Here is a 24468-nt window from a genome sequence, read left to right on the forward strand (position 1 = left end):
CTTCATTCGATTTTGATTATATCGAATATTTATGTTTTCTATCGATGTCCTAACCCTACAACCAACAATATGAACGCTTTGCATTGCTTTTCAAATTCAAATGCTTTTTTGGACTTCGACACCTCACCTGACCATATAGTGCTTATCACTCAGTCCCTCAAAAGTTCAGGTAAATAAAAAATTGTTATTTAAGCATGTAAACTTGGGTCTAGGTGCAATCTGTAATGGAAAAATTAAATAAGCGAAATTTAAATATTATGCTATCAGTTCTATCTTATTTACTTCTTAATAAATTTAAATATGCATCTTGGAACATTCTGTGGTAATTTTGCAGGCATTCTCGCTAATAAACAAAACACAATATTTCAAGAATAAGTAGATAATTTTTCATCTGCTATGTAGTACTCATCTATAATAGTCACGTTGAAAATTTTGTTAGGTTTGCAGGCTCGATAATATTGTTTTATCCGTAACTAGCATGTTTTCAATTTCTTACTGGATTCAGATTTTCACCCATGTGGAATGAAAAAGATAAGAAATAGAATAAAAATATGCGTATTACGACAGATAAAATCCAGGATATAATGATTGCATTTCATTTTAATATCACCCGTTTATTTGTCATAGATCTTTACGAAACTGTGTGAATCGATAGCTCACCATCACCTCAGTCAAAGTTTTCAGCGTCCTTTTGGCACCTGTTTTATGAAACATTGTTGCAATTCCATCGTTTGTGCTTTGCTCTACTTTTCAAACGTTGTTAAGGAATAAAAAAAAAAACGCCTCTAAAGACACCAGGGTCCTGGAGATAGTCAAATGAAGTGTTTTTTTTTTAATTTAAGGCGCGTCAACATCTGAGGTTTTTGGTAGCTGGAGCTTTTTCCAGTGTACTTCTGGTCTCTGGATTGCGTTCTCTCGATACAGACAACATTTTTCATCTCCAGATAATTATTAAAGGGTTCTGTTCACTTAGTTGTATTTCATAATGCAAATTGAATTTCATATGGGCTACGCTGACATACGCCATCCTTCTCAAAGATATCCCCCCCCAAAACCCCCAAATTAAATTAAAATGGATAAAGTATGGAAATACTCTTCCAGCACCTGATAACTACCTGGGCTCATCAAGGAAACCATAAGAAGAAACCGGCAGTTTTTTGCCTCATAAAATCTATATACTCCCCCACCATCAATAGCTACAAAGTGGGCAGACAATAAATAAATACATAAATAAGATGTAAAGAATGAGTCATGCGGAAGTTTGCTATTTTCATTCCTTAGAAATGAAATTTTGTTGGTTTGATTAATAAATAACCCATCTTAAAAAACCACTTTATTCCAGGCCAAGTGCCTGTCATGGACCCCATCTATATCCAATCAGGATAAGGATTGAATTATGAAACCTACAAAAGAAAACTTATTGAGAAATTAATAATTTTTTTTTAAGTCGTAAAATATGAAATACAAAAAAATAGGAAGTACAGGTGGAAGAAGAAAGGCTATATAATTATTACGTTTATTTAATTACTAAAATTACTTTATGAAAGTGACCATTGAGTGCACTAAAAGACTCAAAACATAAAATAATTCTTAAATAAATACTTCATCATTGATATAATTTTTTTCAGTAGTATGAAAGTTTTCGTTAACATTATTTATTGGTCATTTAAGAGTTTTTTTTATGGTCCTAATAATATATAAAATAAAATTGAACTGCTATGTACACTTAATAAGGCCAATGAAAATAAAATGACTGAGGGCTTTATTGAAGATAATTATTCTGCTACTTAATGCCAAAGATATATTTACACCAATTAATAATGAGAAATGCCCTTTCTTATTTCTTTCAAGATTAATTAAGTATTATTCGTCATAGAGAGGAAAACTTTAGTCTATCCAAAGCCCCTTTAGGTCCATATCTATTCTAAGTAGATCAATAATTCTTTTCAATGAACTATTTATGAATTCATGAGCAAAATTTTAATGTGCGCTAGTCTGAAGATCATTTACCACTTGACTGAAATTACGAAAAATACTGGTGAAAATTGAGCATCGATAGTAAAGAAAATGGATATTGTAAGGGTCCAGCTATTCATAACATTTTGTAGAAAGTCTTTGGGATACTTAGTTTTTAAACAAGAAAATAAATTTTATTTAATTTAGGTAGTTTACTCTCTGAATTGTGTTGTAATCGGGGTTATAAGAATTAGGACAAGGAGGAAAATCACTAATTAAATTACGAAAGGTGTAGGAACCGCTGAGTCGACACCGTATCATATATAAAAACTGGGCTACTGGCTGGCCAGGCTCTCACTCATTTTTCGGAGGGCCCGTTGTCCAGCGGAGGAACCAGCTGTCTAGCAGAGGAGCCAGCTATCTAGCGGAGGAGCCAGCTATCTAGCAGAGGAGCCAGGGGTCTAGCGTGGAGCCAGTGGTCTGAAGGTAAAGAGGACTGATGCGGTTGAAGGAGATCGTCGGCTGGATGGTCCTGTTGGCTGGTAAGTGGTAACCCAGTGGTAATTTCATTACGGTATTGGTTGAGCCCCAGTCGGGTCGACTCAGTGGTTGCTAGGTCTGGATTGATACTTGTAGTTAGTGGGGAATATTCAACGGGGTTGGTTTATGTAAGGTGTGGAGCGTAGGATCCGATTTACATTGGGGTATTTGTTGATAATTTGTTTGTCCCTTTTTTGTTATTGTAAATAAATTATTTTAAATTATTGTAAATAAATACTATGGCCAAAATCTGTAATTATATTGAAGTGTGGTTGGAGTGACCGGTTCCTGTTTCCTCACCGTGCGGGTTGGTAAGCGCCCCTTACAATTGGTGTCAGGTGTGGGGTGTTGCAAAAATACACCGCGAACCCCAGTTAGCAGTTGCCTATCCAATAAATAAACACAATAATAAAATGGTTAGAATAATCCGTCAGTCGGACCACGTGGAGCGCGCGCGGTGCCAGCTCAGCAATCATCAGTAGGTCAGAAATCGAACAGCAATTCTTTTATCCTTGAGTTATGTTGTTAACGTTGCTATTCTTACCAGACTATTATTATATACTGATGATCCAGCGGTATGTGATAACTGAAGAGGTTATTCTAATTTTATCTCCCTCATTTCCTTTGTCAATAGCCGTTGTCTATTGAATAAATACATCCCTCTTTCTATATTCCGAATTCCACAAAAAAAAAAAAAAAAAAACACAACACTAGATAGCGAACCTTATAATCACAGGGGTTCCATCGCCATCAACTAGTCGTCCATCATGTCAACGGAGCGAATTAAGGAGCTTGAGGCGCAACTTCAGACCTTGCGGGCGGCCAATGAGTCATTTAGTCGCCGGGAGGAAGCTCCTCGGAGGGACTTATCCTTACAAAATCTAATAAAACCCTGGTCGGGCGAGGAGGGGTCGCTACCTGTTGAAGAATTTTTCGCGAAGTTTGAAAGGGTCGCCGCGAGCGGGCGATGGGACGCGGCCGATAGACAGATGATTTGCGAGGCCAAGCTCACGGGGGCCGCAGCTACGTATATCGCGTCACATCCGGAATTGATCAGCCCGGAAAGCAGCTTCGCGTCATTCAAATCTGCACTGCTAGAGAGGTTCAAGGACGTGCAGACCCCAGATTACTATATCAGGGAATTAGTGAGCGCTAGGCAAGGCCGAGATGAGACTGCCCAGGCCTTTGCTGATAGGGTCACCTCCCTTGGCAACCGAATTCTGTTCAAAGCGGAAACAGAAGCGGAGAGCGTATGGGGGCGGAAGGAGAAGGAGCGTAGAGTGTTAGCGGCTTTTATAGCGGGCGTAAGGGGAGAGGCGGGGCGATTGCTGGCTTTTCTGCCGCCCACAGACCTTCGCGAGGCAGTACAGAGGGCTATGGCCGTGGCACAAAAAACGAACAGGGAACCTGTCTCTCGGGAAAGCTTTGCAGTTGAACGGGAGGATCCAAGCAAGGGAAACGTGATGGAGACCACGAAGAACCTTCTTACCTGTTTCCGATGTGGACTTCCGGGCCATTTTGCGAGGGAATGCCACACCCCGCCTATCAAAAGGAATATAACGGAACCCAGGGGCCGCGCCCTAGGGCCTTGTTTTACCTGTGGGCAATCGGGCCACCTAGCTCGGTGGTGTCGACGTGGTAATCGTGTAAGTGCGGCAAAAATGGTCAGTAAAAACCCAAAAGGAAACGATCTGGCAGAGGCCCCGGGGCCAGATCATTAGGCCGAAGGGGCACATTTGCCATAACTAACATCCTGTTAAACGGAGGAGGGGGATTGGAGGTCGGTGTTAATATTAACGGGATTACACGCTGTTTATTGTTAGATACCGGGTCAGAAATTACCATACTTAAACGGCCGGTACATGATGTCCCACTGGAACCAGCCGATATTGGGGCCACCGGGGTAACCGGAAACCCACTGAGAATTCGAGGGCAGCAGAATACACGATGTACACTGAAAGGGAAGACCTTATCTCACAAAGTATACATCGCGGACTTAAAAACTCGTCTGGATGGAATACTGGGACTCGATCTCATGAGGCGAATGGGAATTACAATTGACTTACGCCAACCCAGCCTAGAGGTCAAACCGGTTCAGGTTGCTAGCCAGGAAGTAGGTAGTGGGGAGTTGAGATTCGGTGAATTGGTCCGAGCTGTAGATACAGCTATCGAACGATGGTATAAATGTCACCCCCAGCCCTACCCTGTCACGAGAGGCAGGCTTAGCGGGATACCTTTAAGAACAGGGGAAGAGTCATTCGGAAGCGGATCTCTCCCGCCTGACCCAGAGGGTGGCAAGCAGGAAAGAAAAAATATAGAGGGCTGCATTGATGAGTGTGGCAAGGGTGGTACCGCTCGTAAATTGGTGTGGGTTCGTTCGTTGAACGAGGTGGAAGTACCACCAAAGTCAGAACGATTAGTACAGGTAAGGTACCCTGAGGGAATTGAACAAGAAGTTATGATTGAGCCGGTGGAGGTGAAGCAAAAAGGGGTACGAGTGGCGCGTGTTCTAGGGGCAAAACCCAATGTATGCACCAAAGTAATAAACCTGACTAATCGGGGAGTGAAAATCGAGAAGAATCAGGTGTTAGGTTATGTTGAGGGAATCGAGAAAAATGAGGAACGGAATGGAAAAGAACGTAATGTGGGTGTAATTAGTGCGGAGTTATTAGCGGAGCTAAGTCGTAAAACGGAGCACCTTTCCTCGGAAGAGCAGCAAGCTGTATTGAAAGTACTGAAGAAACATGCGGCCGTGTTCCAAGACCCAGGGTTAGACGGGCGTGGTTGTGCACTAGAAGTGTTTCATCGAATACCTACAGGGGACGCTCCACCTATTATTCAAAGGCCTTATCGTGTCCCTTACTATTTACGAAATGAAATGAAAACGCAAATTCAAGAGTTGCTACAAAAGGGTATTATTGTGCCCTCAGATAGTCCTTGGAGTGCCCCGGTAGTTTTAGTCAAAAAGAAATCCGTGGAAGGCGAGGGCGAGCAGTGGCGTTTCTGTACAGATTACAGAGGCCTTAATGCAGTTACGAGGGCCGACACCTACCCCCTGCCTCTTATACAGGAGACTTTGGAGGGACTTGGCCGTAGCGTCTATTTCACTACACTTGATCTGGCTAGCGGGTATCACCAGATTCCCATCCACCCCGATGACGCGCATAAGACCGCCTTCAGTACCTCCGAAGGGCACTTTGAATATCGCCGCATGGCGTTCGGATTATGTGGAGCACCCGCAACGTTCCAACGGTTGATGGACCGATTGTTAGCAGAGGTTAAGGGAATGGAATGTTTTGTATATTTGGATGACGTAATAGTTTTTAGTCGTGACATCGAACAGCATGCATCCCGAGTAGACCACATTTTAGGGATTTTCGCCCAGGCAAATTTGAAAGTAAAAATAGCTAAGTGCAAGTTTGCACAAACTGAGGTGAATTACTTAGGCCATTTGGTAACGGGGGAGGGCGTGAAACCTGACCCCGCGAAGTTGAGCGCCATCCGCGAATATCCGGTTCCACAAGATGTGTCCCAAGTGCGTGCATTCCTGGGTCTAGTGGGGTACTACAGGCGCTTTATTGAAAATTTCGCCGAAATAGCCACGCCATTGACATCCTTGACAAAAAAAGACGAACCCTTCTATTGGGGAGTGGCACAGAATGAGGCCTTTGATATTCTCAGGCACTGGTTATGTTCAGACTCTGTGCTCGTGTACCCAGATTTCCAGGAGCAGTTCATCCTAGCTACCGATGCCTCGGGCGTCGCCTTAGGGGCTGTCCTTTCTCAAAAAAACAATGGGCACGAACGGCCTATTGCCTATGCCAGCCGCCAACTCAACCATGCTGAGCGGAGATATGCTACAGTGGAGAGGGAGCTGTTGGCCGTTGTCTGGGCCACCGCGCAGTTTCGGTGTTATTTATACGGCCGTCGCTTCAAACTTGTTACCGACCACGCGCCACTGCGGTGGATGCTTAATTTAAAGGATCCTTCATCTAGACTCACGCGATGGGCGCTTAGGCTGATGGAATTCGATTATGAAGTCGAACACAAACCGGGAAAACGCCACACTAATGCGGACGCGTTAAGCAGGGCCGTGGTCGTAGTCCTTTTGGATAAGAAAGTTAGAGAGCAACTAATGAGAGATCAACAACAACAACCTTGGTGCCAGACCCTCCTAGAACAGTGTCCCCAGCGTGTATGCGCCGATAATGATGGAGTGTTGTACTGGGTTAATCCGAAATACCCAACAGAGGGGCAAAGGCTGTTGGTGCCAGAGAAATGGAAAACCAAGGTCATACAACAATGTCATGACCAACCCTGGGCGGGCCACCCAGGCAGCCGCCGAACGCTGAAGCTGGTCCAATCCAAATACTTCTGGCCTTCCCTGGTTCAAGACATCAAGAACTATGTGTCCGAGTGTGACACTTGTGCCCGTAGGAAGAGCCCTGTGGGACTCTCAGCCCCTTTAGGGGAGTCTTATGTAGCTTCTGCCCCATTTGAAATGATATCCATGGACATTGTGGGGCCTCTACCAACAACAGGAAGGGGAAATAGGTATCTCCTGACATGTATTGATCACTTCAGCCGATACGCAGAAGCCATCCCCTTGCAAGAACAAAGTGCGTTCGTAGTGGCTAAAAGTTTGGTGGTACACATCATCACCAGACATGGGGTACCCCGGCGATTACTCACCGATCAGGGTAGGAATTTTGTGTCCGATCTCATGAAAAGTCTCTGCAAGTGCTTAGGAATTAAGAAAATCCAGACTACGCCATACCATCCTCAGAGTAATGGCATGGTAGAAAGGCTCCATCGCACCTTAGTAGAATCCTTATCGCACTATGTGCGGAAGGATGGAAGGGACTGGGATACATGGATTCCATTCATTTTAATGGCCTATCGTTCAATTCCTCATTCGGCGACAGGATACTCCCCCAATCGTGTGATATATGGCCGGGAGTTAGAGAACCCATTTGATTGTAGGGTGGACCATGTGGGAGAGACCGACCATCGACATACGCTAGAAGACTTAGCTGATAGACTAAAAGAGGCGTACCAAGAAGTGAAAGAGCGAAGTAGGTTAGCCGCTGAGGAGCACGCTCGCTATGCCAATCAAACGAGGCAAAGTCGCCTGTTTGAGGAGGGGGAGCTCGTGTTTTTGCACAACCCCGTGCCAGGACCAGGGACCGCGAAAAAATTCAGTAAACCCTGGGAGGGGCCTTTTCCGGTGGTGCGGCGACTATCCGAGTTAACCTACCAACTGAAGGTCAAGGGAGATCGGTTGGTCACAGTACATATCAACCGCCTCAAACCTGCAAGAAGAGGGGTCCCCATAGAACCCTTGGAATTACAGGATGTAAGTGAAGGGCCGCGGAGGGAAACGACAGGTAGCCCCGAGCAAGAAGGCGAGGGTGACATAGACGAGATGGTTCTACCCCCCCGCAGTCCCAGCCCTATAGGTGGCCGAAGAGATAATATCCTAGCGGAGGAAAGCCAAGGGTCTGGAGAGTCGTTGGGAAGTGCGAGTTCCCGGGGCGAGCGCTTGGACGATTTTTCAGAGGAATTCTCGCGGATGTGGCCCGACTCCCCGGAACCGGAACCGGTAGGGGATTCAGATTGGGTACCACCCCTTTCCGTAACCCCGAGACCCAGGTCCCCGTACGCGCTACGCCAGCGACACGTCGTAAGAGAATGAATTGAATGAATTAAGCGTCAAAGTACAACTGAGCTTGGCCACCTTAGAAGCGGAAGTGACTAACATTACCATCGGTCTCCGAGCGTACCTGGGGTATTCTACAGTGTTGAGGAATCTGGAGCTGGTCACTCTAAGATCGCTAATAGAAATAAGTAGGTTACACCCAGCCATTGAGTCGACTACAGTAAGTGGGTTTAGCTCGGAGCTCTTACCACCAAGGGAGCTAAGCGAAATTCTATCTCGGGTGAAGAATTCTTTACCCACTGGGTTGTAGCTGGCCACAGGACACCATTCCATTGCCAAGAGCTCCTTCAGTCGAACCACCAGCGAAGCGTAGCATCAGTTGCAATATAAGCAGTACCAGTAGCCGTGGTAGCAGGAGCAGTAAAAGCAATAGCAGTAGCAGAAGAAGCGGAGCAGCAGTTAAGTGGCAGTAGCTGCAGCAGCAGCAGAACCAGTGGCATAAGAAGCAGTAGCAGCTGCCGCAGTCGCAGTTGCAACAGTAGCAGTTACAGCAGAAGTTGAAGCAGCAGAGCACCAGTAGCAGAATAAGTGGCAGCAGCAGTTGCAGTAGGAACAGCTGCAGCAGGCGCGTAGAAGAGGCTGCTAGGGTGGCAGTAGCAGCCGATCAGGAGCAGTAGCTTTAGCAGCAGAAGCAGTCTCACTAACATAGTCTCTTTAAACGTAGCAAAGCAAAATAGAAGTAGTAAACTTAGATCAGGAGGGTGTGAAAAGTGTAGCCTCAGGGGCTTCACTTTTGAAAAGGGGGGAGTAGTGTAAGGGTCCAGCTATTCATAACATTTTGTAGAAAGTCTTTGGGATACTTAGTTTTTAAACAAGAAAATAAATTTTATTTAATTTAGGTAGTTTACTCTCTGAATTGTGTTGTAATCGGGGTTATAAGAATTAGGACAAGGAGGAAAATCACTAATTAAATTACGAAAGGTGTAGGAACCGCTGAGTCGACACCGTATCATATATAAAAACTGGGCTACTGGCTGGCCAGGCTCTCACTCATTTTTCGGAGGGCCCGTTGTCCAGCGGAGGAACCAGCTGTCTAGCAGAGGAGCCAGCTATCTAGCGGAGGAGCCAGCTATCTAGCAGAGGAGCCAGGGGTCTAGCGTGGAGCCAGTGGTCTGAAGGTAAAGAGGACTGATGCGGTTGAAGGAGATCGTCGGCTGGATGGTCCTGTTGGCTGGTAAGTGGTAACCCAGTGGTAATTTCATTACGGTATTGGTTGAGCCCCAGTCGGGTCGACTCAGTGGTTGCTAGGTCTGGATTGATACTTGTAGTTAGTGGGGAATATTCAACGGGGTTGGTTTATGTAAGGTGTGGAGCGTAGGATCCGATTTACATTGGGGTATTTGTTGATAATTTGTTTGTCCCTTTTTTGTTATTGTAAATAAATTATTTTAAATTATTGTAAATAAATACTATGGCCAAAATCTGTAATTATATTGAAGTGTGGTTGGAGTGACCGGTTCCTGTTTCCTCACCGTGCGGGTTGGTAAGCGCCCCTTACAGATATCTTTGTCCATACTGTTAAAAGTTGATTTTACTTTAATTTGCACTAATCAATAGCAACAAGTTAGTTTGATGACTCATGGAGAAAGTAATTGTCTACATAGGAATTTTTTTTTTCGGTTTAACAAGATTTTTTGCGTGAGAAATCAACCTTTGCCATTAAAATATTGTTTGCTTTTCATTTTTGTTGTCAGACTATGAGGTTGACTTCATTCACTAAGACATTATTTACTTGCACTAGCTATTCTCTAGCTAATCCAGGATGTTTTTAAAGATTTATTTTTATTATAATTATTTAGCCTTTTAGCTCCTACAGCAAGCAAGAAACATAATTTTTACCTAATTATAAATTCATTTAATTATTTATAATTCCTTTTCCTCTAAATGACTTGATAATAAAGACTTAATAATAGTATAAACTTTTGTAAATAAGTTTCTAACAGTTATTTGCATCTTTCAAATTTCACTAATCATTGAATTTCACATATTTTGAACTTTATTATAAATAAAATAAGCAATTTTAAAGTTTCAGGATAATATTTTGAGCAGGATTATGTATGTTTATTAGGTAAAGAAATTTAACACAATAATTAGTTTAATGAAATTTATAATAGTATTTACAATCTTCTAAAATTCTCATGTTTCTCTATAATCTTCTTCTTACTATAATTAATTATAGGAAATGATCTATTGTTAAAAATAAATAATATAGAATCTTGTTAAAAAGATGAAAAATCTAAGCAGTGCATTGCCAGAAATTTGGCTTTTAAAAAAGGGGAGGGGAAAACATATGACTAGGAAATATATTCTTTTAACAGGATTGGAAATAACGTTTAGATATGACATCTTTTGAACATATAATTGTTTATAAATAAATTACCTAATAATAAGAAGACCAATAGGCCGATAAGAAGAAGAAAATATCCAGTGCTTCAACAATGGAATTAGTGATAAAAACGATTAATTGACATTTGATCCTACTTTTAAGTGTTTAAAGTTGCCTAAATTTTTAAATGAAGTATAATTTGTTGTTACACATTAATAATTTTTAACAAAACATAAATTAAGAGCAAATAAGAATTTTCCTAAAAATTATTGCCATGACTTTAAAGAAATTTAAAGTAACATGAAAAGGTTTTGTTACTTTTTGAATTATAGATACAGAAAAATAACAAAAAAATAGGCAGCAAACGAATTTAAAATTATCTTCTTTAAAATTATACAAGTAAATATATAATAATTGTTATACACTTTTATCTAGTTTTTACCTAGTTACGTATATTTAAAAATAGTTTATGCATACATTAAAAAAATAAATTCTGTTCTATAAGAATTATCTTTAGAAGATTAGAGATGAGATATCATTTTCATGAATTACGTTGTTAATGTATTTTGCTCTAGTATATTTTTGCTTTCTTTAAATTAAATAACATTACAAGCTTTGCAACACTTTCTTTTGGTTTCAGTCATTTCTTCTTTTTCAGCATTTAATTTTTTCTTTACTGAATCTTAAACAAAAAAACAAAAACAAAGTAAAAATTAGCAATAAAAAAATAATGCCTGTGATACTTACTTAATTGTTGACTTTATTTTTTTCTTGTATGTCCTGGCATCCTTGGTTTGATGGATGTAGTCCTTGCAAACACATCTTTCTCTAAATGCCAAACGATTCGACACGGATGAAGCTCACAACAGTGGTTGTTATAATTCGGAGGGATATGTAGTGTATACCTTTATCTGTAGAGTCAGTTCTTCTCTCACAAACTATATCTAGTATTATATTAGCTCCAGATGAAAGTAAAAATCCTTTGAAACGTTTGGAATTTAAAAAAAGACAAGTTTTCGGAACCAAAACCAAACAAATCAGATTTCAGAACATAAATAAGTTCTGACGCTCTATTTCTTGGTTGAAAGGAGAGCTTTTGATCATCAAATAGCCAAAGAATAATATGATATAAAATGCAATTCTTATTTAACTTTATTAATACTAAGAATCTTTTTTGTCAGAATTTAGAATATGAGGTACCTCAGAAATTGCTTGCGTTCCTTCCCCTTTTTGGTGGAACCCCCCTTTTTCACAATCTAATCTACCTCATAAATCAAAATTTTAGGTTGTCCTCCTTATCACGAATGTGTATGTATGTATTCCATTGAAAAAAAAATATGAAAGACTGATAAGGATTAAATAAACCAGATTTTAAGAGAGGAATTGATTTCCAGACCGCCTAATGAGTGAAGAATTAGTATGAATACTACTTTAGGTGTCAACCTTGGATGGATTAGACTGAAATGCGATGCGTCAAAATTTAAATAGAGAGGTTTTGAATTTAAATTAAGCCAAAAAATAAATAATGTGAAAGCTCTGGGCAGCTATCTTTTTAATAAAGCGGGGATTTCAAGACATTTGACATTTTGTACAGTAAATTGTTCAAATAACTTTCTAGCTACCGTTGCAGTCTCTGTAAGCAAGGACTTTTGTTTGACTGACATGACTTGCCCTTAATTTAGAAAGCAATTTCGTCGATACTCTTCCAGAACAAGTTAAAAATAAGGAATGAAATTGCGCACTCAAATATACAAAACTTTTGTTAAAACAGCTCCACAAGTTCCAAATTTACTCTGAGCAATGCAAGGATTATATACGCAATTGAAATATAGTGGTCTAATTAAACGTTGAAGAAAATTTTGAGCTTAAAAAACAAAACGAAACAAATCCAGTTAAAATTAGAAAAACTATCCGCACAGTATAACTATGTCATCCCAGAAAAGAATTTCTATAGAAAGAACGAAACCATTTCCTTATTTCCGAAAAAAAAAAAAAATGTTTTTAAGATGGATTAGAGATTCTGGACGTAGATGTCGGAATATTAAGGTAAGTCAGAATACCATCCTGAGGTCACAGGCTCACAGCTAAAGGTGCAAGATTCTTAATGGGCTGGCAGTTCTTAATGTTAAGTCTTCAGAATGTCTTGATAAACAGTATGATTTCACTTGCACAGTGGGTTTTTAGCTAAGACAGAATTCACAACTTCGAGTTCTGATAGTTATTTACTGTCAACAGTACCATATTCTAAATTCTGACCCAAGGTAAATGAATTCATTTTATTATTAAGATGCAGTTTTATTAATAGATGATTTGTGTGTTTCAATTTATTTAAAAAAGATTTACCTGCAATATTTTTTTGATTAATCGCAATAAGACTCTCATGCAGTATTTTTAATGCATTTACATCTGGTCCTAAACCTTCAGCCCATATTGTTAACATTCTAAACGCATGCTCTTTATAACTTGATGGACCTGTAATTATACAATGTAAGAGGATTTCTTCTTAAAATCTTTCTCTCTTTCTCATTATGTACATATAACAGAGTAGTTGACTGTTTTTTTTGTTAAAAGATGGTAACAGTAAAGTATACGCTCCATACTCTTATGGTTATGACATACAATTCATGACGCCTAATTTGATTGTTAAAAGCCGCCTGATAAATAAACGATTACTCTAAATTATCTGTGAAAATAAATTATTATTTACCGGTATATTGATGTTCAATAGCTTTAATTTGTTCACTTGTAAAGGCCCAATGTTTTGCTAATTCTTTCCATTGTTCTGGTCCTAATTGACGATGGGCAAGTTTCCACAATACTTCTTTAAGAGTTTCTGAAATAACAACTTTATTGCTTTGTAGATCTTGATTTAATATAAGTTTTCTATGGGTGGAATTGACTGATTGTTGGTTTGAATTCAAAAGTTCCTGAAAGTTCAATGTTTAGTTAGTTAAGTAATTTTTATTGTATTAAGTTAAATATTAAATTAAAAAACGTAGAAAAGATTTAGACTGTATATATTTATTTTAAAATAACACAGAATAAATGGTTTCTCTTCACATGCCAGGATTTAAAAAGTTTATTTCACTTGTGTCTTCGAGTCTTGTGACCTTCGAGTCCTTGCATTACTTGGGTCCACTTAGTACTAGTTTCTTTGAATTATGTTATAAAAAATGCATTTTTTTTTTTTAATTTAAGGCGCGTCAACATCTTATGTTATTGGCGTCCAAAAACTGTAATCTTATGTAAAGCTTGCAAAGTTCAAATACACTGTTTACATTAAATGTTCTATTTTACTGAAATTGAAATTTACTTACTGGCTCAGGATAATCTAAACGGGCAGTTTTAATGATCATATCAACAATTGCAGTAAAACTTCCTCTTGCAGCGATGTATAATGGCGTTCTACCTCCCTAAGATAAATTAAAAAAAAAAAAATGGAAATAGTTTTTTATGTATACTTCTTTAAAGGAAATAGAAAAATAAAGCGCACTCTATTACAGAAATCACCACTAATTCTAACAATTTTACACATTTTTAAATTAAAACTACAATATATCTGCAGCCTTTAACCATCAAGAAAAACATTTACTATTTACCCGACCACTACAGATTTTCCCGAAAGTACCAGGTTTTAAAAATGTTTTAGCGTTCAAGACGGTCTTCTAAGTTTTAATATAAGTAATTATATGTTTGTACAAAATATAATCAATCTCATTCTGGATTTCCCAGTACTCGTGAATCACCTCAAAATTATAAAAACATAAAAATTGGGAAAAAAAGGTCTTCTTGCCGGAAGTGTTCTAATTCAATAAAGGTAGTTAGTGAAACTTTCCTTCCCAAATTGACTAGCGTCTCTTCAGTAATAATCAGCATCAAAAACTGGAGGCCAGAGGCGATTCCACCTAGAGGTGCGCTTCTGCATTCATTTTGTTTGATTAAAATGTAAAAATTTTTATTTGTCCACCAGCCACAAATGTGCTTAAGGTAAAATAAAGGCGTTTTTCTGTATTCAACCCTCTCGTTACTACTGAATAAAACTACAGTCGACTCTCGATAATTCGAATTTTTCGATAATTCAAACTCTACAGCTGCTAACTTCGGTAAATCGAAAAAATTCAGTGTATTTAGATACGCTCGATAATTCGAAATCCTTTTCTTAACAACAGGGGGAGAGAAGGCTCTATAATTCGAACGCGGCCGCTTCCCCTCTTTATAATTCGAATTTTCCCCAGTAATGTTTACTTCTCATTTTCCGCTTATTGTTCATTTCCTGCGTAATGTTTCCCTCCTTTCAGCCCTGTTTAACTTTCCAATTCTCTTCCTTAGTTTGTCACAATGGGAAGTACGTCTCCCTTACTGTGTCCGACAAAGAAAAAATTATCGCGGCCGTGAAAAGCGGTTCGAAAAAAAAGATATCGCCAAAACTTTCAATATTCCACCATCAACGCTTTCTACAATCCTAAGTCACTTGACTAAGTCAAACCACATTGAAACAAAAAACTGTTCTTCATTTTTTTAATTAGGTACATACATACATGTTATTATGTTATTATTTATTGAAATGTTAATACATATGTAATTTTTTTGTTCTTTTTTGTCGTTTTCATTATTTTTACTTTTTTACTTGAGGCTATATATCTCTAAAACTTAGGTAAGCTCATACGTATTTTAAATATACGTATGTACATACATATATACACAATAAAAACTCTTAATAATTCTAATTTTTTCCCCCTACTTGATAATTCAAACTTCTTGATAATTCGAAGTCTCGATAATTCGAATTTTTCTTGTAGTCCCTTGGATTTCGATTTATCGAGAGTCGACTGTAGTTACATACAGAACATATAATGCAAAATAGAGTTTAACAATGCAGTTTTATAAAAATTTCTTTGAAGTTAATATACGACTTTCTGAACTCTAACACAGATTTTTATCGGGTTAAACAAAAAAGTATTTCTCATAAGGATTAGACAAAATTTTGTTGCGGAGGAGATGTGTTCTTTTTTTGTTAACGTTTATATCACAATACTTTCCAATCTGTCTCCTTAAAGTTTTGAAGGTTATTAATTGTATATATCTTGTTTGTACCTGAACGTTAAGAACTCACCCTTAACAGTTCTTTAAGTAGTACAAAATGTCTAAAGTCTGAAACAATCCAACTAAAACTCATGCCAAAATAGACACAAAGGACGTATTAAGCTTGTTTGTTTTAAAATTAATCTACATATATTTCAAAATCATTTATATCACTTTTTAAGTTCATAACTTTTTGAAAACTATAAACTACGTTAAAAAACTAAACCACTTAACCACTTCTAATGCCATTTCTTTAGAAGCCTGTCTTTAATTGCCGTAAAACTAAAATATACATATATACATATTTTTAAGGAAATTAATTTTATAACCAACTATTGTAGTTAAGTAGTGTTTGAAAGGATAAATGGATTTAATTTAAATATCCAATTAAAGTAATAAGAAACATTATTACCTGCTCCTTTTGTTCTATGTTAGCTCCTGCTGCTAATAATAATTTACATATATCCGAATATCCATATTCTGCTGCAATATGCATCGAAGATTGGGATCTCTAAAAATAAAATTCATTAAATTTATTTTTATTTTATATGCAAGAAAAACTGAAGATGAGAGGTTTAAAGTGTTATTTTATTATATTCTTTAGATAAAATATACTTACTTCATTAAGTGCATTCAAATCGGCACCTTTTGATATCAATAGTTCAACAGTATCTACATCATTTGCTTCGCAAGCTAAATGTAACGGTGTATTACCTGCCTGCCAAAATTATTTTTCGAGATAATGGTTTATAAATACTATATAAAAAGATATGTGTAAAAATTATTTTTTCACCAATACAATTTCTAAACAACAAATTGAATTTGCCATGGCGCCTAATGAGCTGGGATCTATTAAACAATTTTATAAAAAATAAAAACTCAACATAAGCAATGATTAAAACAAGCAACAAATATTTGGAAGTAGCTCAAGAAAAGGAAACTAGTCTTTGAATGAAAACATTATGAACTTTCATTTTTAGGCACAAAAGTTGTATTTACACCAGTAAATCACTTCAGTATTGCAGAATGATTGGAAAATAAGAGACTATTTTAGGGAAAACTCGGATAAAACAAATAAAATACTGAGAACAATAAAACTATTGCACTTAGCAGTGAAGCTAAATAGCATTTAAAAGAATACAATTTGAATTAATTATACAATGTTTAAGCTAGTAAATGTAAGTACTCTTCAATTTGGAATCATCCATGACTTAACTATTACTTTGGTAGCTGAATTCATACAACAAATAAAATTCTGCCTCAATTCGTAATCAATAAACTGAAATATAGCGGGCAAGTTGATTTCATCTATCACAAATGAGATAGTCTTTACTAGTATTAACTGACTCAGTACGCTGTGGGACACTATTGACTCGTGACTGCATTCGGGTATTAAGGTGAAAGCATAAAATTTATGAACCAAGTCTATCGAATTTTGGAAATCAGAAGCAGAATTTTCTAATTTAAGACAAGAAGCAATAGCGGGAATTATTAGTAATATTGTTCACCATTACCATTGCTCTGATGAATTAAGTTTATTTTGTTTTATATTATATATTGTTTGATTTAAAGTTAGTAAACATATTTGTCTATCTATTATTCACCATCGCGGATCTAGCTTCTAGGCATAATAACATAATCTACATCAGAGAGTAGGAAGGTTCTCTTAAACAAAAAAGTTAAAACGGCTTCTTCCTTTCAATTAGCCTAGCTCCTCTAAACCTTAGGATCCTCTAAAAAGCATCAGTCGCGGATAATGGGTATCACAAAGTTAATAACACGTTTTAACAATTAAATCATCATATCTTCAATAAAATTACGCTGAAATCGGCTAGTAATAAACCGATCATAAACTAGAAAACAATTCCTGCAGGAAATAAAGCTGTAATATAGCAATTTTTCTTGTTTTTTAACCCTTAAAAATACACATCAGCGAATTCAGGTGCTGCAAGTTCTGGAAGAAAAGAGTAAGGATCGACAAGTAACCAACCTACTTCTGTAAAACATAAGGAACTTCCAATTCAGGTTTATTAAAAAAACACTTTGGATGCTGCAACCTGTCTACAGGGAATCACTAGATTTAGCTGGAACGTCGTAATGCAATTTAAAAGAGCTGACAAGTCAGTTGATAGAACCAAAAAGAAGGCCTATTTGAATGGTTTCAACATTGTTTCAGGCTCTGCTAAATGTTATACAGAAACGTGTTATATTTTTGATGAAAATTGGATCACAAACTAGGTGCTTAGAAAAGAATAGTTGTTGACAGTCTCAATTCCTCGATATTCTAAATGTAAATCGATTTGTGCTACTTAGTTTTAAAAGTATGTAACATATTATGTAGAACTAATATCTATCCAGAATTTAAAATGCACATTGTCCGATCCTATGTACTAAATAGTATTTATTATTGCCTTGTCGACATCACTACCAAATAAGTGCAATAAAAATAATTATCTCTAGTGCAAACAACATTCTCAAATCATGGTATCAGTAATTCATTTTGCTATTCGAATCAAATAGACCAATAATTTCTAAAACTATTGTAGCTTTACAATACATTAATTATCAATAATAATTGAAAAACTCACTTTAGTTGGCCTATCAATATCACTCCCGTATTGCAATAAAGCTTCAATAATTCCTCGACAGCCTAAACTGCTAGCAATATGCAATGAAGTCAATCCCTTCTGAAATAATAAAATATAATTAAAACTATTAAAAATCTCTAACATATTCAAAATAAATAAATAACATTTAATTATTATTACATTGTTATCTACATCTGCATTACATCCACCTTGCAACAGTATATGTGATAATTGAGTATAACGATTTTCAACCACTATATGCAATGGCGTGTTTCCATCGTTGTCTTTAGTTTCCAAAAATGATTGGTGTTCAATTAGTAGCTCTACAACTTCTTCATGGCCTTTTTCACATGCTAAATGAAGTGGTGTCCTTCCTTGCTGTCAAATCCGCATATAATTTATTAATAAAGTTGATATTATGTATGTATATTTAAATATAAGGAATTTTTTAAGCTAGCTTTTTCTTTATTTTTACATCATTAAATTGAGTTCAAGGAAAAAATATTGGATATAGACGGTACCATTTTTTGGCAGCGGCTAATTGGAGTCTCCTAGCTAAGAGGTCCGAACCGGACATTTACATAAAAAAGTAATCTATTCGTAAGAGAAAACTAGACATTAAACACATTTCTTAACTTAGTATTTATCAGAGAAATGATAGTGGCATTAAAGATAAAACACATTGCTAAAAATGAGTCTTTGATGTCACACGAAAAAAAGTATAAAGTTATTTTCCAGTACTATTTATTAATATTGTAATTATATTAAATACACGAGTCCGAAGTTCCCTATTATTCCATAAAATGTTCAAATCAACAAATGAATCTTATAGCCCTATGGTTTAAATAATTATTTGTTGATAAAGAATTTATAGATGACACTTACATTATTTGTGGCATTAGGATTTGCTCCTAACTTGAGCAACTTTTGTACAATTTGATAATGTCCAGCTTGGGCAGCATGATGTAGACTTGTTTGCCCTTCATAATCAATCGCTTCTAGTTTAATGTTTTCCAAAGTATCAACTAAGAAATCAACAACATCTGCCCTGTTGTTCCTGGCAGCGCACATAATAACACCATACTGTTTCTAAAACATTTGATTGGCACTTAATTAAAATATAATAATTTTTCAAATACAAAAATAATATAATGAAATATTTTATTAAAGTTCAACTAAAAAAATAAATCGATAGAGCTTAACTAAAAAGAAAGGATCAAATAAAACAAGATACGTGTTTCCAAAAAAAATTAATTCTAATTTCTTCTTGATACGAGTATATTTTCTTTTATTTATATTCCTGCCTACTTTTTAACATTTTCATCAGGTAGATTGCTAGAGGAGAAAATATCTTTTATATATATGTATATATTTTTTTTTTTAAAAAAAAGAAGTACAAAATTATTTTTTTCTAATAAATTGAAATGTTTACTTCAATCTGCAGTAAGTAAACCTGCCTTATAAAAAAATGTTTTCCAGAATAAAGTGATTTTAGGAGAATTCTGTTGAGATAAATTCTTCTAGAGTTAGTTTACTTCTTAAAGAGGGGTAGACGTAGACGACGCTATCTAAGTTTATTTATGAAAGAAAAGAAGGAGACACACAAATTTCAATTTAGTACAACCAAACACCTGAAAGGAGGCCTTGTGATTATATTTAAGACGTTAACTGTATTACAAGCTCCTAGGAAATCGTAATGCTCACAGCGTTCGTTGTGAGACGATTTTTTCTGAAATATGTATTAATCATGGGCGAAAACAATATAGTTATTTTATTTTTCCATAATAATAATATGAACAGAATAACTTTCCCGCCCAAATAAAAAAAATTAATGTGAGCTAGCAAAGGTGCTCTGAGGAGGGAGGATTTAAGAATCAAAACCCCGAAATTATAAAAAATAAATCTATTTTTTTCCAATAATAATGCTTCAAAAATGTAAATTACAACACATTATTTTTGGAAATTCCAGCTCTAAGATAAGATTAAATTATTCTTAGATATCTCACTTCTATCACATAATTGTGAACCCATCTGTTGTCCGCATACTAAACCTAATTTTTTAATCTAAAATTTGGACGTAAGCTTAGCTTAAATAGCCTATTCCACCACAACCTAGAAATTCATTGTGGCCCCCTCAAGAACTGGTTTTTAGTCTTGAAATCTCAGTCACAAATGCTCTTTCAAGGCAAATTATTCAATGCATGTAATGCTGTGAATATATAGGCTTCGTGACCGTAAATTATTAAACTAAGGATTCAAGATTGGCGAGGAATCGGTCAAATAAAAACAACTCGTCTATTTGCCAACGTTTCGACAAATGTATTGTCTTCTTAAGGGGGTGGCTATGCAGGTTGGTTGAGTTACAGAAACGTTTCTGAAGAAGGCAATGAATCGTTGGCAAATAGACGAGTTGTTTTTATTTGACCGATTCCTCGCCAATCTTGAATCCTTAGTTTCTTATACAGTTAAGCAAAGATCTGTCCCTCGACTTTTTCTAGTGACACATGTAGTCTGCCGAGGCCCTTCAAAAGACCTCGATCGTCCGAATTGCCTCCCACCTTGTTGAGCTATACCGTAGGCTGATAATGAACTTTTTCGCTTCTGAAGGCTTCCATTCATCGATCCTTACTACTATCTTTTCGTATTCCAACGCTTTATTGGCTATACACGTTGGCTTTCATTTTGCCATAAATGACTGACGACCTTTGAAGGAAGCGTGGAGAGGGTTTCTGGGCCAGGCAAAATGCCGTATTTTTTTCTGTAATCCGTATTAACGCCGGACAACCCATTTTCCCCTTTTACAGCCCTGGAACCATTCCTAGAACCGGATAAAGTTATAATAATAATTAAGTAATATATATGACTCTTAATTATTATTTTTTTAGCTATAAAAGATACTGTTGCTTAAATTATTTACTGAACATATTTTTATAAACAATATCATTAAAATAGTGATTGTGTTGTAAACTAAATGAAAGAACAGTTTTTCCACAAAATAGTAATGGATTTACTTCTCAAACCAAACTCCTCTCCTTTAAAAAAACTTCTTGGTTATTCTCAATGTGCATGCAAGTTTTAAAATAAACGCATTTTTAACTAAAAATTTAAATACATATCGCAGGCAACTTGTAGCGCACCAAATATGCATTATGCATGTTGCTTATTTTCGGATAATTTAGCTGAAGAAAAAAATGACTTTAGTAGAACGACTGATTAAAATGTAATACGAGCTACTGCATAGACTGTTATAAACCGTAAATAGCAAACGACACTACTCGTATTGAGTATTATCCGTCAGATTGAAGGACATGTATTGGCTGATATTTTGGCACTAAAAACTCTTTGTCTCAAGCTTCTCGCAGGTTTTCATGCTATTTTGTTCATTTTTTTTTTGTTTTAATTTAAAGCTTAAGCAGTAACTTCTCGTTCATGGTAGGCCTTCTTTGGTGACCGGTATCTTTTGTGATATAGGTTAGCCTTCGACTAAGATGGTAGTCTTGAATAATTCGTAGTTGAACAGTATACTGCAGAGTTTTGGACTTTGTTTAATTCATTCCAATGTAGTTAAAATAAGAAATTATTATATGAAACTGTTACACATACATACCTTATTAATAGCATTAACGTTAGCACCTGCGGTAATCAGTAATTTAACAGCATCTTTATTACCATGCCACGCTGCCATTAATAATGGTCTCATCCCATACTAGAAGTATCAAAAGATGAAAGTCACATTAATGTATAAGTATGTTCTAGGAAGTTTCTAACTTGAATTATTTAGAAACAGAATAACATCTAACCTTGTCTTTTGCTTCTATGTCACATTTAGCTGCGATGAGCATTTCCATAATATCTGTGTTTCCTTTAGAAGCTGCCCAATGTATTGGTGCTCTTCCATACTGTAATCATAATTAAAATATTCCATTTTAGTAGGATAATAGGGTAAATGGATTATTTCACTATAAGTTCTTTAGACAAATTGTTGTCTTTGTTTTTTGTTTTTGATTTTCTCAACATTTTGTATCTTAATTCTAAGATAGATTAAAAGGTCACAATTTTTTTTATAATAACCAAATAATAAATAAAGATTCCGTAATTGGTATCTATGAACTCATCAAAAACGAACAACCAAATAATTCAGATAATTATGTTTAAATGGAGTTCAAGAGTTTCTCTGTACGACCACAAACATTATGCTTCAAAATAGCCGTACTTTTTAACAATTTTTTCCCTTTGTATCTTTATTATCTTTAATATTATCCAGGGTTAAACTATCCATCTTTGTTTTAGGATGTAGTTTTTGGTAACATTCATACAATTTTAGAAGACAAAGTACCAGGCAATAGTAATTTTATTAGCAAGAAGCATTTAACGCATAAGGTAAGTTAATTAATTCTTCTATCAACGAAAAACTCTTGCTGTACTGTATATTTTCACGGAGAGGTAGCTGACTAATTGTGCAGTTAATCTGTACGTGAAACTGAATCCGCTAAAGAAAAAACAAAGCAATTTTTTTTTAATAGGAGGGCATGCCTGGTCTCCAAACCAGATTAGCATCTGGAGCACTCCATTAAGGAAAGCTCGTGATGAGCGATTGAAATAGTGCTGCTGGTCGACAAATTTGGACTGCGTCCAGAGTTTTTCTGGCAGAACAAAAAATTGTAAACCTTATTTGTGAATCGTAGCGCTATTAGAGAGGTAGTAAAAAATTACCAAAAAAAACCTTTTGCATAAATTATTTTTTGTTAGATATGAATGTGGCCATTAAGTCAGATTCACTAAACAAAAAGACCTATAGATGTTCTCTTAAATGCCTGTTTTTGTTCATAAATATGTTTGCAAAGTGTTCAAAGAGTAATTGTGAGTTACAAGATGAGCTAGAATTTGAATATGGTCCCTTCAAATTGATAAAAAGTGGAGATGTGATCAGTCCATTTCCCCCTAAAGAACGGTTATTCTAAATATTGTGAAGATGTTCAAAAAAACATTAATAAAATTACATTAATTGAATTTTTAAAAAACACTTACATTATTCCTCGAATTAACATCTATTGGTTCCTTTAAAACTTGTTCTACAGCTTCAGCATCACTCTTAATCACAGCTTCATGGAGCAATAAATCATTCTTCAGTACTGAAACATGCGAAAACCTTTAAGTTCAATATTGAAGCTAACTTTTCCAACAAATATTATGAAGTGACAGTAAGATATTATTCTGTATCTAACATGCAACATAAAACGTCTCTTGTAAAGAGTTATTTGTTGGAATAAATAACAAAGTACCGTCACCATCCGTTGCAACAACCAACTTGTTTACCTTCCTTCTTACTTTAAAAAAAATTTACGGTCATTTTTTTAAATATATACATATATTCTTTCTGCTATTACTTCACATGACATTTCGATGTAATGTTGATGTTCAAAAACCTTTTTTTTTTAAAAAAAAAAACCTGTGTTTAAAAAAATCCCTATGACGTCCCAATTTTTCAAAGATCTCTTTTAAGGATGTACTGTATTTCTGATTTGTATTTATCAAAAAATGATAAACAGAAATATGAAAATAGAAACATAGTAGCCAACTTTAAAATTCTGCTCAGTAAATATGAAAATAATTTAAACATATCAGTGCACTATAAAAAATTCTGGGCGCTAATGACCTTAGATGTTGAGGCACCTTGATAATAATAATAAAACTATAAAACATAAACTGAAATATAAACATATAATCCAATGTAATTTTTTGTTTTATATATATATATTAATAAATTATATAAATTTGTAATTAATTGAGCTTTAATTTCCATTTTCTCAAAATCAAATAAAATGTGTTGTGCTTTTAAACGGAGGTGGTAACAAAACCACTTTGTTACCACAATAGACCTTTTAAGTTCCCTCGTGGCTCACTTGTGGCAGTGTTTGAACACAGAATTTAGGCTTTGTAAGAGTGTATGGTGGATGAAGTGGGTAAATGTAATTGAATGTGCGTGATGAGCTTAGTGTTTGGCTGTGGATTCGCTAAACCCAAACAATTGCTACGGTAAATGCTTTATACTGCAAATATTTTAAATTTGTTGAAAATGTGGTTTAGGTTTTAAATTGTTGAATAATATCGCTGATTTTAAGGGCTTAGCAAGCTTTTTTTTTTCTGGCCGGTTTCAGATTTTCAATCTTCATCAAAGATTTGATTAATTAGTTTGACTTTAACTAAGTTTAAACTTGATGACTCAGTAAACTTAGTGATATTTCGATGTTGAATTA

General features: G+C 36.0%; 1 protein-coding gene and 1 long non-coding RNA gene across 6 annotated transcripts in view; one reads left to right on the plus strand and one right to left on the minus strand.

Annotated features, from left to right (window-relative positions):
* The first annotated feature begins 71 nt into the window (after positions 1-71).
* On the plus strand, positions 72-23246 carry LOC141456936 (uncharacterized). Its single transcript, XR_012460125.1, has 3 exons — positions 72-169; positions 22502-22591; positions 22735-23246. It is a non-coding gene; the product is annotated as an uncharacterized lncRNA (long non-coding RNA).
* LOC141456921 (uncharacterized) overlaps positions 8470-24468 on the minus strand; it is a 127845-nt gene continuing 111846 nt past the window's right edge. For 4 of the 5 annotated variants that reach the window (XM_074133330.1, XM_074133331.1, XM_074133329.1 and 1 more), the window contains 12 exons: positions 23240-23343; positions 22012-22110; positions 21819-21917; positions 19097-19300; positions 18392-18589; positions 18212-18310; positions 16243-16341; positions 16036-16134; positions 13859-13954; positions 13249-13468; positions 12885-13013; positions 8470-11223 (listed from right to left, as the gene is read on the minus strand). In XM_074133330.1, the coding sequence (XP_073989431.1) occupies positions 11138-11223; positions 12885-13013; positions 13249-13468; positions 13859-13954; positions 16036-16134; positions 16243-16341; positions 18212-18310; positions 18392-18589; positions 19097-19300; positions 21819-21917; positions 22012-22110; positions 23240-23343 (1532 nt within the window). In that variant the 3' untranslated portion in view covers positions 8470-11137. The remainder of the gene's footprint in view (positions 11224-12884; positions 13014-13248; positions 13469-13858; positions 13955-16035; positions 16135-16242; positions 16342-18211; positions 18311-18391; positions 18590-19096; positions 19301-21818; positions 21918-22011; positions 22111-23239; positions 23344-24468) is intronic. The other variant, XM_074133332.1, reaches the window with a different exon arrangement.

This window comes from Rhodnius prolixus, unplaced genomic scaffold (genome assembly GCF_049639745.1).
Source record: "Rhodnius prolixus isolate KJV_2025 unplaced genomic scaffold, Rpr scaffold_10, whole genome shotgun sequence".
Taxonomy (NCBI): domain Eukaryota; kingdom Metazoa; phylum Arthropoda; class Insecta; order Hemiptera; family Reduviidae; genus Rhodnius; species Rhodnius prolixus.